We start from the raw sequence: 18,481 nt of genomic DNA, 5'->3' as shown, positions 1-18,481 counted from the left end.
TGAGCATGTGCTCTAGAGCCTGGGAAATGCAACTACTGAGCTGGCACCACAATTACTGAAGCCCTCGCACCCTAGAGCCTGTGCTTCCCAACAAGAAAAGCCACCACAATGAGAAGCCTAAGCACAGCAAGGGAGACCTAGCACAGTCAAAAATAATAAAAATATTAAAAAAAAATTTTTTTAATCTATATAAAGAGAGTGAGTCAAAAGTCAATAGATAAAATAAAATAGATTACTAAAAAATACTCAAGTAATCCAAAAGATGGTACATGGTGTCTGTAAGAAATGCCCTTCAAATACAATACAGATAGGATGGAAATATAGAATAATACATAAAGGATAGAAAAAAATAGATGATACCAGCACTAATCAAAGCACACTTCAGAACAAAGAAAATTACCAGAGCCCCCAAAAAATGCATAATGATAAAAAGCTCAATTCCAAAAAGACATAACTCTTAAATGGTTCTGCACATTAAAAAACAAAAATAAACAAAAAAACCTTCAAAATACACAAAGCAAAAGCTAACTGAAATGAAATAAAAACCCACTAATATATTTGGAGAATTCAACACTCCTCTCTCAGTAATTGATAAAGCAAACAGAATCAGCAAGAACAGAAAAGACCTAAAAACCATTATCAATCATTTTATCTAACTGACATTTATGTAACACTCCATCCAACAACAACAGAATACACAAGGGCACATGAAAGATTTGTCAAGGCAGATCATGTTCAGGGACATAAAACAAATCTTAAGAAATTTAAAAGAAATGAACTCATAGAAAGTATGTTTTCTGAATCAAACTAAAAATCAAAGAAAGCTATGTGGAAAACCCTCAAATACTAAGAAACTGAACAAAACCCTTCTAAATAATCCATAAATCAAAGAAGAAGCCTCAGAGAAACTAGAAACTAGAAAATATTTTGAATGAATTAAAATGAAAATAAAATACAATAAATTTTGTGGGATGCAGCTAACCAACTGCTTAAAGAAAAATATTCAACATTAAATCCTTCTATTAGAAAAAAAGGTCTCAAATCAATAATTTAAGTTTCCATCTGAGAAAAACTAGAAAAAGAATAAACTAAACCCAAAGCAAGTGGAGCAAAGAAAATAATAAAGATAGGAGTGGCAATGGAACAAATATAACAATGTAAATTAAACTAAAAGCTGATTCTAGGACAAGGTATATAAAAATCATAAACTTCTACTTAAAATGTTTAAGGAAAAAAGACAAGACACAAGTTATCAGGAATGAAAATTCCCAAATATCTTTCAACTAGGAAATGAATAAACAAACTAGGATACAGCTATATTATGGAATACTACTCAGAAATAAAAAGCAGTGAACTCCCGATATATGCACTAACATGAATGAATCTCAAATGCATTATGCTAAGCAAATGAACACAGAATAAAGAGGCTAAGTACTGTACAAATCATTTAAATAACATTCTGAAAAAAGTAAAAGTTACAGGAACGAAAAACAAATCAGTGGTTGCTATGGCTTAGCAACCACTGAGGGGAATGACTTTAAAAAGCATGAGGAAACTTTATGGATGATAGAAATGTTCTATATATTGATTGTGGTTGAGATTATACAACTGGGTTCTTTATCAAAGTTCATTCGGCAGTATATACTAAAAAGGATGAATTTTAGTGTATGCAAATTGTACCTCAATAAACCTAACACTCCACACAACTACCAAATGAAGAAAATCTTTTAAAAACAGTAAGGACCAAAAGAGTTAAACTTTCAGTGAGCAAAATGATCAGTCAACAGATACAAACAGAATTATATATTTCACATAAAGAGTGAAAAAGTATTTAAAAAGAATACAGTTAAGTCCCCTACGAACCTTCAAGTTGCAAACTTTCAAAGATGTGAATGTGCATTTGCATGTCCAATCATGTAGTTCACACGTGTACATTGTCATATGCATGCATCCTCTACAACTGGTTGTGCTTTTGTGTACTTTACTGTACAGTACTGTATAGAGTACAATAGTACAGTATCTTTATTTCAAGACCAGGATGTCTGGAAGCAAGCGTAAAAGCATGATGATGTAGCTGCTCTACCATCTCCCACCTCTGCTCCCTCCTCCAGTCAGTAACTTTTCTTCCCTATTCACTCGATGCCAGCCCCTGTATGCCAGCACTTGCACTGAACTACTATACTTTTCAAGGTGGTGTACTGTAAGATTAAAAATGTCTTCTTTAATTTTGTGTTTGTTTTTTATGTATTATTTATGTGAAAAATTATATTATAAACCTATTACAGTACAGTATTATATACCTATAGTACTATATACCATATACAGGAACTTTCTGGCAGTCCAGTAGTTAAAAGACTCAGAGCTTTCACTGCCGTGACCCAGATTCAATCCCAGTATGAGGAACTAAGATCCTGCAAGCCTTATGGCATGGACAAAATAAATAAAAAGAATATTCACTTTAGTTCAGTTCAGTCCCTCAGTCGTGTCCAACTCTTTGCAACCCCATTGACTGCAGCACGCCAGGCCTCCCTGTCCATCACCAATTCCTGGAGTTTACCCAAACTCATGGCCATTGAGTCAGTGATGCCATCCAACCACCTCATCCTTTATCGTCAACTTCTCCCGCCTTCAATCTTTCCCAACATCAGGGTCTTTTCAAATGAGTCAGCTCTTCACATGAGGTGGCCAAAGTATTGGGTTTCAGCTTCAACATCAGTCCTTCCAATGAATATCCAGGACTGATCTCCTTTAGGATGGACTGGTTGGATCTCCTTGAAGTCCAAGGGACTCTCAAGAACCTTCTCCAACACCACAGTTCAAAAGCATCAATCCTTCGGTGCTCAGCTTTTTTTATAGTGCAACTCTCACATCCATACATGACTACTGGAAAAACCATAGCCTTGACTAGAGGGACCTTTGTTGGCAAAGTAATGTCTCTGTTTTTAATATGCTGTCTAGGTTGGTCATAACTTTCCTGCCAAGGAGTAAGCGTCTTTTAATTTCATGGCTGCAATCACCATCTGCAGTGATTTGGCAGCCCAAAAAAATAAAGTCTCTCACTGTTTCCACTGTTTCCCCATCTATTTCCCACGAAGTGATGGGGCCGGATGCCATGATCTTAGTTTTCTGAACGTTGAGTTTTAAGCCAACTTTTTCACTCTCCTCTTTCACTTTCATCAAGAGGCTCTTTAGTTCTTCTTCACTTTCTGCCATAAGGGTGGTGTCATCTGCATATCTGAGGTTATTGATATTTCTCCCGGCAATCTTGATTCCAGCTTGTGCTTCAGCTAGCCCAGCGTTTCTCATGATGTACTCTGCATATAAGTTAAATAAGCAGGGTGACAATATACAGCCGTGACATACTCCTTTTCCTATTTGGAACCAGTCTGTTGTTCTATGTCCAATTAATAACAACTACTATTTCTAATTAAATGGCATTACATGGCTACTACATGAAGTTATTAAATATATTATCTCAAATATTCTCTGTGACTCCAGGAAATAGATATGTAGGGAAATATCAATGGAAGCAATAAGGTACTCTACTACACACACTGAATTGATAAAACTAAAGAAAAGATATGAAGTCTAATTCTGACAAGGCTTCACAGCAACAAGTAGACACACTTCTTTCTGTTCACAGGGTAAACTGACTCAATTATTTTTTGGTAAGCAGTGCTACAAAGCAGCAAATTATTTAAAACTAAATAATCTCAATCTTGGGAATATTTTTTCCTAAAGAGGATATATATCAATGTACACTTATTTATACCAGTCCCCAAACACATACATTTTAAAATATATTTTTACTAAGGTAATTTATAGGAAAGAAAATAGAAATTTACTGAAAAGGAGAGTGATTAAGCCAAAGTTTATAAAGTTTTACAAAGGGGAAGCTGTTCTATAACCTCTCACTATACTTAGCCTTAAACCCAGTTACCAGTTAAAAGTATACTATTAGTAAAAAAATATATCAGGATTCTGTCCGGTGGTTAAGAATCTGCCTTGCATTGCAGAGAACACCAGTTCGATCCCTGGTCCAGGAAGATCCCACAAGCGTTGGAGCAACTAAGCCCATACACCACAACTACTGAGCCCACACTCTGAAGACTGCAAGCCGTAACTACTGAAGCCCATGAACCCTAAAGCCTGTGCTGCACAACAGGAGGAGCAATCAGAAGCCTGCACACAACTACAGAGTGGTTCCCACTCTCCACAACTAGAGAAAAGCCCACACAGTAACGAAGACCCAAGACAGCGCCCCCCCAAAAAATATATGTATCAGATAAGAGTATGTATTAATAGGTGGATCAGTATAATCTCATCAACCATTACTAGAAATATGCAACTTCCTTGTCCAACAGGATGTCCAACAGGCCTTCCAAGGACTATTGAAGACTTCTACTCAATACTGAGTTAGCAGTATAATCTTCATAAGCAAAGCTCAATTACAAGAAAACAGTAGTACTTAAAACCTAGTGCTATGCAAGGACTCCAATCCAAGGGAACCAACAAAAGACACACAGAAGACAGGCTTGGGTCTTCAGGCTCACACTGCTTTAAAATAGGAAGCCATCCGTTCATTCAGAGTTTTTATTGGGTCTCATTTAAATCTTGCATTTTATTCATCCCCCAACTGAGGGGAGAGAGTAACAGATTTAATAACAAAGGAGATCTTGGATGGGCTATCCAGGAGAATATAAGTTTAACTTGTGGATCCTAAGTCGTCCTAATACAATAAAGACATCTCTGAAGTAGGACAACAGCATTCCTGTGACACTAAATCAATTTCCAGGAGCAGACTTTCCAAGAATTCCAGGGACTGTATTAATGGCAACTGCTTTCTAGAGAAGTGACAAATGTCTATCCTACAAGTCACCTAGCAATTCCTGACTGCACACAAAGCACTCAGAATCAAGACAGAGTCCCATAGGGCCAGAGCAGGCCTTTGCAATTAAGTAATAGTAATACTATATATTTTCTTACTTTTATTGTTAATTCCTTGAATAGTACGAAAATCCACACTCTCTCTTTAATTCTAAAGCCCATAAGGTCAGGGATGCCATCTCAATGACTTACATGTTGTTCTGCACAGAGTGAGCATGGATTCTAAAAGAATACAAAGACATCACTTGGACTTCCCTGGTGGTGCACTGGATAAGAATGCAACCGCCACTGCAGGGAACGCAGGTTCGATTCCTGGTCAGGGAAGATTCCACATGCCAGGGAACTAAGCTCAGGTGCCACAACTACTGAGCCTGTGCTCTAGAGCCTGCGAGCCACAACAACTGAGCTGGCAACTACTGAAGCCAAGGTGCTTAGAGCCTGTGCTCCATGAAAGAAGCCACCACAAGGAGAAGCCTGTGCACTGCAACAAAGAGTAACCCCATTCACTGCAACTAGAGAAAAGGAACAAAGATCAACACACGTCTTAAAAAATTAAAAAAAAAAAAAAGACACCATTTGTCCTTATCTTTAAAAATATCAGCATATGTGCACAATGGGAAAATACAATGCGAAATAGTTTTTCAGAAAATACTAGATCGATCTCAGTAAATCACAGTAGAACAGTAAATAAAATAACTATTACAAATTTTTAAGAATAATAAATTGGAAAGGGTATATACAGAAAAAAAAATGACGCTTTATCTTCCAAATTTTCCATATTATTATTATTTCTTTTGAAATGTTAAGAAATTTTAGTGCATTATGCCGCAAAAGTTTATGGCCTACTCTGTATGCATACTGAATATAATAGCATTTATGAAACCAGTTAATAACGACAACATTATTAACTCAACCACTCAGGTAGGTTGGAAATCTCAGTCAAAATGATGACCTCTCATCTTCTCACCCCGCAAATCTAATCAGGTAACAAGTCCTGTTATTTCTTTGCTTCTCAAATAATCCTTTTTTCACCAACACTACAACCACCCTATTTCACACAAAGAAATTAAGAATGATGAAAATGAGAATAAAGATAAAAAATAACCATCTAAAGTAAAAAGAGTAACAATGTACTGTGGAATTTACAACAGAAAACAAAATACTGGACAACAGCACAAAAGATGTGAGGCAGGAAATGGAAGTATATTACTATAAGGTTCTAATGTGAAATATTAGCTAACAGATACAGAACATTTCCATCACTGCACCAAGTTCCTTTGAATAGCGCTGTTGTAGCACAACCATTAACCACTGAGAGTGTAATGAAAAGAGGTGTAACTGATAACTAATAGTAGAGATAAAATGAATATAAAAATAATCCAAAGATAGGAAAACAGCAGGGTCTTAGAATTAAAGTCTGAACTGATATTGACATCTGCAATCTATTTTACAATAGAAAGAAAAAATGTACATCTTTGATCAAGAAATTTCATTTCTAAAAATTATCTACAGATAAGCTCATTTATATATATATGTAAGTGCACAAAGAAGTATAAATAAGACTGTTCAACATAGGACCATTTAACAACAGAAGACTGGAAAATGATCTAAACGTTCAAAACAGAAGTCTGGGGAAATAACATATGGTCTATAGACTGAAGCGACTTAGCAGCAGCAGCAGCACACCTCAACCTAAAGCCACACACCCATATATGTATATGTGCATAGAATAACTGTAGAATAATACAAAAGAAGTAGCTAACTATTTCTCTGAGAAGAGTGAACTTAAAGACAAGTAGGGGAAGACTACCTACTGTACTTTATTATCTATAATTTTTATCGTGTGCATATATTAACTGCACAGAAAGAAAGAAGAGAGAGAGATAGGGGGAGGGAAGGAGGGAAGGAAGAAAGGGAGGAAAAGATGGAAGGAGGGAAAGAGAAATACAGGCCGAGAGGTGAACTTGTAAAATACACAATTCCAGAATTAGCTCCTTGGAGGCAAGAAATCCCCTCAAATTTAAATTTACTTCCAAAAGAAATTTACACTAGTTTATAAAGAAAAGTGGGTCAATTAAAAATGTTGTATGTATTTTCATTTTGGAATAAACTATAGTTAATTTCACCTTGACTGCATTTCACCTTTATCAGAAAAAGTAGCAAAGATTTCCAATTAAAATAATACTGAAGAAATAAAAACATGTTACTCACAAAGACAACAGAAAGGGAAGGAGGCAAGAGCAGAAAAGAGGTTTCAATGAAGTTTCCAAAGCAGATGTCTAAGTGGTAACTTAGCTGCAGTCTGACTATAAACTCAAATCAAGACTTCCTGATCTGCCCTGATACAAGTTCTAGACTTCTGTGGCAAGAAAAGTATCTTGTCATTCACAAGAAAGCAATGAATAATTTGCTGCATTTTCAACTTCTTACATGAACAAACAAACTTAATTGTTTAATAAGTATCAAGAGCTAGGAAACAAATGTTTCATTTCATTTGAAAATGAAATGTGGGTGTGTTCATTTCTAGTTCAACTCAGAATTGACTATTTGCACAGAAAACACACACACACAGAGAAACCTCAAGAACACATTTCACCTTAAAAAGATAAATTTTTAAACATAATTTTTTATGGATAGATCTATAAATGAGGTCACAAAGTCAATATGTGCCAGTAATTCTGCTAAACCTATATTTGAGACAGGGCATGTTACTTCAAGGGGCTTCCCAGGTAGCTCAGTGGTAAAGAATCTGCCTGCCGATAATGGAGATGCAGGTTCAACCCCTGGTTGGGAAGATCCCCTGGAGGAGGAAATGGCTACCCACTCTAGTATCCTTGCCTGAGAAATCTTATGGACAGAGGAGCCTGGCGGGCTACAGTCCATGGGGCTGCAGTCAGACACAAATGAGCAATTGAGCAGGCACATGTTACTGGAAGTTTTTCAAATTCAAACAAAATTGTATTTCAGGCTAAATTTTTGTCATATTATCTTGGCTTATAGTTTTAGTAGTTTTACTGTACAATCTTCTCAATAAATTTTCACATTATAAAAGGATAAATTTACTAATTTTATTTAAATTAAATCTACTGAGCCTACCTTTGCTGTGCTGTGCTTAGTCGCTCAGTTGTGTCCGACTCTTTGCAACCCCATGGAATGTAGCCCGCCAGATTCTTCTGTCCATGGGGATTCTCAGGCAAGAATACTGGAGTGGGTTGCCGTGCCCTCCTCCAGGGGATCTTCCCAACCCAGGGATCGAACCCAGGTCTCCCACGCTGCAGGCAGATTCTTTACTGTCTGAGCCACCAGGGAAGCCCCATTAAAACTACTGAGCCTACCTTTAGAAAAATTAAACCTCATTTGGCTAAAGCCAATTATTTAATCACAACGTACTTTGGTTGCCTTCAAGCTTTTAAAAAAAAATCTATGAAAAGAGATTAATTACAAGAAAGGTAAGCTAAGCTTAACTATGTCTGTGTCCAAGAAGGGTAGAGGTGAAATCTGTACACCTACCTGTTTACACCTATACAGCTATAAAATGAATAGGCTTATAAACTGGCCAAATAAAAAGATCCAGAGAGAAACCAGTCTATACTCAGAACACTGTTATTTTATCATATCTCAACTTACTGATCTCTAATGCAGGGGTTCCCTGAGAAATGGAAATTATTCCAAGGGTGTCTCCAGAGCAAAAAGACTGGGAGAAACTGCTTGAGCAATTATCTAGACGGGCTCGGTATTTAAGGACACAAGACAGATCCTCAGGCATGATATCGTAGGACTCTTCCCAGGAGAAACTGGCCCAAGAGAAGGAAAAAAACAAAACAAAACAAAACCTACTTTTGAGAGACCCTGCATCATCATTCAACTTTGAGATTCTCCAGTCTACCAGACTGACCTGCACTCAAACTGAAAACCTAATCAGCAATTTTGTATCCTATTTAAATATTAATAGAAAACTAAGGAAAGTTTCCAACAAGAAAAACACAGCTCAAGACAAAAAGGGCTCTCAGCACAATGAAGGCAAAGAAAACTTGGAGGGTATTTATACCTTTTATAAATGTTTTCACAAGACACTGACAAGACAAGGAATAACTTAAAAGATACTGACACAAAAAGTAAGGTTAAATCCTTCCCAAAAATGATTATGTCCAAAAAATTTTAACTCAGTTGAAGTGATAGAAAATGTATCTGCTAGAAGAACAACAACAACAAAAAAAAAGATATGGAAACTAGGACAGAAATAAGAAAATTATAGATTGAATCCAAGAGGTTCTACATAATGGTGGTTCCAAAAAGATAAAACAAAGATATCAGAAAGAAGAAATGAGAGAAGAAAAGGTCCCAGAAACAGAGTCCTGAGATTGTAAAATTCCACAGAGTAACCAGCACACTGAATGGGGGAAAACAAACCCTACACCAAGGCAATCACTTCAGAACAGTGGTAGCACTTTCAAAAAGACACAAACACATACATACACACACACACTATACACAAAGGACTAAGAATCAGAATGGCATTCAGACTTTCCAAAGGCTTTTCTAGAGCCTAAAAAATGAAGTCCTTTCAATTATCAGTGGAAAAATTATTTCCAACCTAGAATTCTACACTGAGTTAAACCATTAAGTGCAAAGACAGATAAGCACAGACATTCAAGGTCTTAAAAAAACTTTGGAGGTTATGCTCTAGTAAAACAAGTTCCGGAGAGCAGGGTGTCCAAAACCAGAGGGAGGTGAAGGAGTTTCCAGAGAAGTTCCAAGGCAAAAGCCATGCCACCGATCTGGAAATCAATGTGACAGTTGGGAACAGGAGGATAAGAGATGCCAGAAAAGCTATCTTCAAGAAAAAAATAAAACTGACAAAGTACTGGATGTGTTTTAAAATACTTAAAAGAAAGTTTGTTATGAAAAGTTTGGGGATGACTTAGTCAGAGGTACACAGAAAATAAAACAAAAGCCTTTTCAATTTCAAGGAGCCTAAAAAGTTATAAAACAAAGGAAATATAATTGTAGCATACCACAAGGTTCTGCTGTAAACAGTATTTACACAGTCATAATAATATAAACATTAATAATGATTTAACCAAAAGAGTGCTGTAACTACAATGGGAGGACTGGGAAGGACAATAAGGGACCAAGTCTACAGCTGTCAAAGGAGGAAGTCACTGTATAATACATAAAGTTGAACCAAGAAATCCTGAAGTAGTTATCAGTTATTTAGAAATATGTAGGTAAACACCTGAAGAAACCACCAAGAGGTGAAAGCAGCTGTCTCAAAGTGGCAAGAAATGAGAGTGGAAAGAGATGTGGCAGGGAAACACTTCATCTGATTATAAGTTTTAATGTTACCTGACATTTTAAATTACATACATGTACTTTGATACAAATAAAATTTAAATTTTAAAATACAGTATCTGATAAACATACCATTTCTTCTTCAAGTAATTTGGCAATGGAAATAGCTTACTTTATCAACTCCCTGCCTGTCTATTGCTGAGTCATCTATCATCTTAACCCACCCTTACCTCCTCTCCATCCTCAGAGAAAGAAGTGTCCTTAATTGTTTCTGAGATTTCCAGACTACACCCTGTGCTGGATCCCACTCCCTCTCTCCTTTTCCATGACCTTGCTCCATCTATTATTTCCTCCTCTTGAACTTGCAGTCTTTCATTTTCTTGTGAATCCTTTCCCCAAACCTATAAAACAGGCTGAAGTTTTCCCCATCCTATAAGTAAACAAATGAACTTTAGCTCACCTCTTGGTCCTGTTTTGTCACCTTCCTTACAGTGACACAGTAATTAATACTCTGTAAGAGCAATCTATAATCATTACCTCTACTTCCTCAACCAACACTTTAACCTGATTTGTGTCCCCAACATGCTATTCTAACATTAACAACTGGACTGAAATGTCAAATTCAAAAGCCTATTCTCTAGGCTCAGCCTACTTGTTACCATCACAGAATTTTAAAATCTTTACCATCTCCTCCTGAAATCCAAATCTTTCTCTTGGCTTTCTCAACACTAACTATTCTACCACCACATTCTCAGGCTTCTTCGCTGGCTTTTCTATCTACCCTTCCCTGGTGGCTCAGCTGGTAAAGAATCCACCTGCAATGCAGGGGACCTGGATTCGACCCGTGACTTGGAAAGATCCTTGGAGAAGAGAAAGATAACCCACTCCAGTATTCTGGCCTGGAGAATTCCATGGACTGTATATCCATGGGGTCACAAAGAGTCGGACACAACTGAGTGACTTTCACTTAACACATTATTGACCGGAAAGTATTACAGCCACAGGCATTAGTTTCTGCAAAAATTTCCCCAGTCAATAATGGGCTAAAATGCTTGTATTCTCCCACCGTTGTATCCTCAGCATTCTCCTATCATCTTATCCATCCCAGTAACTAGTCATTTCAATTACCACCCATACGCAAACACTTGGCATGAAGTGTGGGTTAAATGAATGTTTACTGAGCTGAAATAAACGAGTCCCAATTTTTTGCCTCCAGTTCAAACTGTACCCCCAAGTTCTAAAACTGTATTTGCCACAATTTAGAAAATTACCTGAATTTCCTGAGAGCACAAACTAAGTACGCCCAAAACTGAACTCATTTTTCTCTTTCCAAACTGGCATTACTCACAGTGTTGTTTATCTCAATTAGGACCACCATCCAACCCTCAACTCCTCCTTTCTCCAACCCTACAGCCAACAGGTTACTGAAACCAAGTTTCCTCAATCACCTTTATCCTCGCCATTCCCACTGCCAAAGCAACTAAATTCATGTGCTTGATGCCTTTGTTAGTACTATCCAACAGTCTCTCCCATTTCAAATTTGTAGCCTACTCATCTGAGATATTTATCAACTCTATGTATTTGAAGAATGTAAACATCACTAATGTAATCAATTCATTTTTAATGCCTAAACCCCTGAATGATGATGATAAAAATAATGTGAAAATAGCTAATATCAAGAGATTCATTATCATTCCCACACAGAAATTACAAACATTTTGTCCTTCTAACAAATGCTGGGATGAATGAAACTCAAGCTGGAATCAAGATTGCCAGGAGAAAAACCAATAATGTCAGACATGCAAATGATACACCCTAATGGCAGAAAGTGAAGAGAAACTAAAGAGCCTCTAGATGAAAGTGAAAGAAGAGAGTGAAAAATCAGCTTAAAACTCAACATTCAAAAAACGAAGATCTTGGCATTGGTCCCATCACTTCATGGCAAATAGATGAGGAAAAAATGGAAACAGTGACAGACTATTTTCTTGGGCTCCAAAATCACTGCAGACAGTGACTACAGCCATGAAATTAAAAGATGCTTACTCCTTGGAAGAAAAGCTATGACAAACCTAGACAGCATATTAAAAAGCAGAAGCATCACTTTGCTGACAAAGGGCCATCTAGTCAAAGCTATGGGTTTCTCCAGTAGTCATGTATGGATGTGTGAGCTGAACCATAAAGAAGGCTGAACACCAAAGAATTGATGTTTTCAAACTGTGGTTCTGGAGAAGACTCTTGAGGGTCCCTTGAACAGAAGATCAAATCAGTCAATCCTAAAGGAAATCAACCCTGAATATTCACTGGAAGGACTGATGCTGAAGTTGAAGCTCCAATACTTTGGCCACCTGGTGCAAAGAGTCGACTCACTGGAAAAGACCCTGATGCTGGGAAAGATTGAGGGCAGGAGGAGAAGGGAGCAACAGAGGATTAGATGGTTGGATGGCATCACTGACTCAATAAACATGAGTCTGAACAAACTCCAGGAGACAGTGAAGGACAAGGAAGCCTGGCGTGCTGCAGTCCACGGGGCTACAAAGAGGCAAACACGAATGAGCAACTGAAAAACAATGACCTTGAATAACGAGGGGTTATGACCACTGACTGTCCGCATAGAAGAAAATCCGAATATAACTTTAGAGTCGGTCATCTGGTTCCACAGCTCCACATGTGCAGATTCAATCAAGCTCGGAACAGGTATGTTGTAGTATGATTTAGACTTTTAAAATTCATGTATAAATGGACCAGGGCAATGCAAACCTGCTTTGTTCAAGGGTCAACTTATTACTAAATATTAGTTAGCATCCCATTTTTACAAGTGAAGTGAATTTGCCCCAAGTTAAACAGCTACTAAGTAAGCAGTAATACCAAGATTTGAACCTGACAGTCTGGCTCCAGAGGTATTGTGCATGGGACACACTTGAATTCACACATTCTATCCCAGGCCATTCTGTAAACTTACCTTCCTACTCTCTTTTTCGACTGCTTGCTCTCTTTCCTCCCCAAATATCCTATACTCTACATTTTAAGACACAGGACTGAATGTGATATGTATATGTTCACACCTCTATGATCCAACCTTAAAATTCTGGTCCTCTAACTCAAAGCAAAATCCATCTCCTCTGAATTTCTATAACCACTCCCTACAGAATTACTCACTTCTCTATGAGCCCAAAGCACTTATATTACATACTTAGGAACCTGTCTTATAAGGCTGGTTTGTCTCTTTGGAGTTCTCTTTTACATTCCTGTATTGCACAGTTGAGGAGGGCATGGCAACCCACTCCAGTATTCTTGCCTGGAGAATCCCCATGGACAGAGGAGCCTGGCGGGCTATGGTCCATGGGGTCACAAAGAGTTGCACACAATTGAGCAACTAAGCACACTGCACAGTTACTAACACGTAGAGTAGTTCAAAGATTACAGAATTGAACTTAATTCAATATAAATTCTACTAGCCAAGATGCTGAACTAATAATAAGGTTCCAGTTGCCTCATCTTCAATGTTTGTAAAATACAGATATTAAAACCAAAAGGATTCCTCTGAATGTGTGAGATTACCAGCAATCCTCCAAATGTTTAGAAACACCTAAGTCTCAAAGCTGCATATTTCACAAAGTACTAGAAAGCAGAAGTCTAAGATGGCACCAATATGAAGTCCCCTTTCACTACTTCCTGATTATTAGCCCAAGAAGTCTATCTCTTGTTGCTGCTCTTGCCACACCCCCAGCTCAATTAACAACCAAATTCATACACAACAAAATGCATCCAAAGTAATGGAAAAATGAGCAAAAACGCAACCTGCTGTCTACCTATCAGTCAGCCATACTGCAAAAATAACTTTTACACATACTATACGAATGCCTTTTTCTCTAAAGAGGAGTTTTCAAACTATTTCCCTTTGTTGCTTCTAGTAACTGTTTTTCAAACACAGAATTCAGCAAAATCAAACAGGTGGCAAGGTACTTTCAAGATCTGGAGTAGGCAGGGCCTGGGAACTTGCATTTTTAACAAAGACCCAAAGTGATTCTGATACAAATGAACCACAGATTACACTCCAAACAGTTCTGGATGGTCTTGGCAACTTGAAATTTCATACAACCATGAAAACTAAGCCTACAGTGGCAATTCATGCTATATCCACTAAAACTAGAAGCAAAAACTAGTATGACACACAATAGCTAACTTTTATACCGAGGTACTGTGTTGGGTATTTTTCACTTTTCTTACATTTAATCCTTACCACCATATGAAGTAAGTATCATCACCGATTATATTAAAACAAATGAGAAAGTTAATCACTTCCCCATATCATATGGCTTCTAAGTGGTAGAAGACAGAATGTCTACCCAAAGCCTATGCGCCTGCCCTCTCTGTGCCACCTCTCTATTTGTAATACATCTGTTTGACATTATACAGAGTGAGACAAAGTCAGGTAAAAGGAGGGAAGGAACAAAAACTTCACTTTCTTCACCATTTTATCTACAGTTAACACTGCTGCCTACTTATCTTCTCTAAGCCTATCTCAGCTCCTAATGACAAACCACTTGGCCCTGGAGATGGCAGGCACTGACAGTGGGAAGTTGAAACTGTCAGGGACAGGTGCCTGGATTACCTTATAGTCCTCAAGAGAAGGAAGTTCTCAATTAGCCAATCATTAACTGTAACCCCAGGGGGAATAAAGCAATTGGGGAGGGAGCTGCCTGAATAGGGACACCCCTCAAAAGATCCTGAGACCTTCAAACAAGGGGACTTCCAGACTGGATCCCTAACAAAGATTAGGGCATCCAACTCACCTACAAGCTGACTGCCTGATCTAGATGGACCCTGGAATTCGAGTTACATGAAGTTTATTTAATAAGGTAGACCTTTGCCTCTACCAATAAGGATGTCTGCATTTCACTGAAGCTGAAAACTACCAGTAATCTCCTTTAATCAAAAAGGGAGTCTCTGATGTGCACCTGAACTTTGTAAATCAACTATGTTTCAATTAAAAATAATAAAGGATTTCTCTGGTGGCCCAGGGGTTAAGACTTCACACGTCCACTGCAAGGGACATGAGTTGGATCCCTGGTCAGGGGAGAACCCACATGCCATGTAGGGCGGCCAGAAAAAAAAAAAAGGAATAAAAAAATTTTTAAGGAAGTCTCATGATTTATCCCTTTTCTTTCAGATTTAGTTTGTGCTAAGAGGACAAAATCAGAAAATACTTGTCCCACTCTGCATAGAAGTTCACTAGAGTGAAACGAACACATTCCTAGGAAGGGAGCTATCAGATACTCACATGGTATATAACTCAGTAACAAGCAGTATCCCTTTTTCACACCCAAATGAGAGCGCTCCAATGGAAGAAAAAGGTTTTATTTTTCTGGGGTTTTGGGGGGGGGAAGGGCTAATGAAAAGAGCCAATTTTACAACATGAATACTCGATGAAATGACAGATCTGAGAGAAAGCAGCTTTGGGAAACATGAAAAGTGGGCATATGAGGAGTCTGAGATCCTGGAAAATAGAGCCCTTCTAGAGAGATAAGAAAAGAGCACCTTCCTCTGTTCCCAATACCTAATTTAATCCGGCTCTCATTAGGTCGCTGCTTTTTAAGGGTCAAATAGTTGAGAGAGCAGTCAGATGTTGTTATCAGACCATCAGATCACCACCTGCTTCCTCCATCTTAACTGCCTACCTAAATAGCTCTCCTTTCCTTCCACCTGCCACATTATGCCAGCTCCAGAAGGTTGAAGGCAAACTGAATCAATTATGTTCACCAGATACCTCTAAGAGTTGCTTGGTAAACTAAGCACATGTCAATTTTGGTGTGCTACATACTTCCCCAGTACTATCTTACACACCATGAAGCTACCTTCTTGATACAATGTAAAAGACATGGTTCTGGAGTACCCACCAGAGTTCAAATATCCACTCCACTGCTTGCTCTCCAAAATCTCCTGTGAGAGTTAAAGTAAGATCCAGGTGGCAAGTCACTCAGAGTAAGTTGGAGCTCAATAAGTAAGAGCTATTATTTGAGGGAGAGGGATTTTTTTTTCAACCAAGTTAAAAAAAAAAGCATTTTGCATATTTGAAAGGTTTAAAACAGTACTCTTGTTTTAGTTAGAAAACAGTATCAATCATTTTTCAGGGCAATTCTCTCCCCTCAAAGTATCCACCATCTAAAATATTTGATAAAATAAACAGTAGAAAAGATTCATCCCATTCCCTGCAATTCTGAATGAACCCTTGAAATCACTTCATTATCATTTTTATTTGGTTAGGAAGTACTGTTCTAAGTTTCCTGAAATATCCAGCCATTCTGCCTAAAAATTCTAACAGAAGTTTCCAAAACAAGGTTAAGACAATGGTAGATGCTGGCAGTATTAAAATATAAGCTAGAAACCACACATTTCTCTTTTCAGGAGATTCAACAAAGACAATCAGATGATAAATATTATCTCTCTCAATTTCTACAATCTGAATTTCTCTTTATGAATGACTCCTGAAGAATTCAACAGCTCCATTCAGGACCTTTCCCAAAAAAGCTCCCAGGTCTAGAGAAAAACAATTTTTAGGTCCCTAAAATAACAACAAGGAGACAAACCTTTAGGTCTTGTTCTTTAAAAAAATAAAAATGGTTTTATATCCTAAACACAAAATCAGTATATCAGAAATATACCAGACCCTCAAAGCCCATAAACCTTCCAAAGGAATCTTGCTTAACTTACTTCTCACTTCTTGTTACCCACTTAGTCTCAGGAAATGCTAACACACTCCCAGCCTCACGTCTCTTCAGGGACCCAAACAAATGTGCTATGCTAGTGCACTCAAGTTCCCCAAATATGACACTGTTTTGTGAAAGAGAAATGCTTAGCAACAAACATGTACTATACTAACATTAACCATGACACTAAAGCGACAAACTACTCTTAGCCTCACTCCCAAGGGAGGGTAAGCAATAGCCAGCGGGCGGCCAGAACCCCAGGTTTATCATTAACACATCTACCTAGGCACAAGTTTAGCGGCTGCACCTCCACAGACTGGCACCAACTCAAGGCAGACCGAGGGATGAATGAGGTGGCCCGAGAGCGGCGGAGGGGCCAGCGGGGCTGGCCCGGGGAAGGCGGGGCCGCACCGCCCAGGTGCCGCCCCCAGCCCCGCCCACGGCCACCCCGGCACCGCGGTAGCGCCGCAGTCCCCGCGCGGTAGCGGCGCGCGCTCCGGTCCCCTTCCCGCCACCGCCTTTCCCTCTTCGCGCAGCCCCCAGCACGTACCTGCTTTGCAAACCGGGGCGCTCGGGCTCCTCCTCTCCGGGGAGCTTCGGCTGTGCTCCGGGGACCTCCTCCGGTGCCGGACGCGGGCTGGGGGTGGGGCCGCGCTCACCTCTCCAGTCCACAGGTGGGTGGGCGACGAGCAGGGCGACGACACGGTACCCAGTAGCGGCGGCGGCGGCTGCGGCCGTGGGGGGCTTCCGCGGGCCCCGGGCGCGGCGGCGCGCGTGGGGCTGGTGCCTCGCGTGGACGTCGCGGACGCGCCCGTCTGCGTGGCCACCGTGGGGCTGGTGCGCGCGGCCGCACTCCCGCCGCCCCGCGTGGGGCTCGTGCTGCGCGAGGCGGTGCGCGGGGCCCCGCCGCTGCCGCCGCCGCCCGAGGGGCCTGAGGCGCCACCACAGCAGCCGCCGTTGTTGTTGCCGCCGCCGCCGCCGCCGTTGCTCCGCGTGGGGCTGCCATGTTGCTGCTGCTGCTTCAGCTGGAACGGAACCGTCGCCCTCATGGGCTGCAGGCGGCTCCCGGATCCCCCGGCCGTGGCGACCGTACTGCCCCCGAGGGAGCCGGCCGGCGTGGGGGACCCATTGCGCCTCACCCGCTGGGACATGGTCCCCCCTCCCCGGTGACTGGGCGAGACGTGGGGTTGTTTTGTTGTTAGAAGGCAGGGGGAGGATTCTCGAGGCTGGAGGGAAGGCCTCCGCGACGGGGTGACGAAGCCGGAGTCTGGGGTGCTGGGGACGCCCGGGTCGCGGCCGGCAGCAACGAGGTGGTGCAGCCGTCGCCGCCGCTGCTCCTCCTCATCAACAATAGTGTCTCCTTCGTTGCCCCCGCCCCCCGCGAGCGCCCATTGGTGCAGCGTCAGCCGCGCTCGAGCCGCTCCACCGCGCCCATTGGCTGCGAGAAGCTCGGATCCCGGGCCCCCGGGCCTTAGAGAACCTGGGTTTGCGCGGAGACCGTCTGCTCTTTAAAGAGAAAGAGACCCGCCCCCCCCGCGGGGAGGGGGAGCGGAGGAAACAGGCTGTGTGTATGTGTAGTGTGTGTGCGCGCGCGC

General features: G+C 40.3%; 1 protein-coding gene across 4 annotated transcripts in view; it reads right to left on the bottom strand.

The window, feature by feature from the left end:
- The window catches only part of FAM117B (family with sequence similarity 117 member B), an 87,302-nt gene extending 69,067 nt beyond the window's left edge, over positions 1-18,235 (bottom strand). For all 4 annotated transcript variants that reach the window (XR_014080043.1, XM_081581975.1, XM_081581973.1 and 1 more), the window contains exon 1: positions 17,437-18,235. Coding sequence is in view for 3 of the 4 variants with exons in the window: in XM_081581975.1 (XP_081438101.1) it covers positions 17,437-18,037 (601 nt within the window). In the remaining variant the exon portion in view is untranslated. The remainder of the gene's footprint in view (positions 1-17,436) is intronic.
- Between the last annotated feature and the right edge of the window lie 246 nt (positions 18,236-18,481).

Source organism: Giraffa tippelskirchi, chromosome 3 (genome assembly GCF_054371585.1).
Source record: "Giraffa tippelskirchi isolate mGirTip1 chromosome 3, T2T-mGirTip1v1.2.pri, whole genome shotgun sequence".
NCBI classification, from domain to species: domain Eukaryota; kingdom Metazoa; phylum Chordata; class Mammalia; order Artiodactyla; family Giraffidae; genus Giraffa; species Giraffa tippelskirchi.
This window is presented reverse-complemented; position numbering and strand designations above follow the sequence as displayed.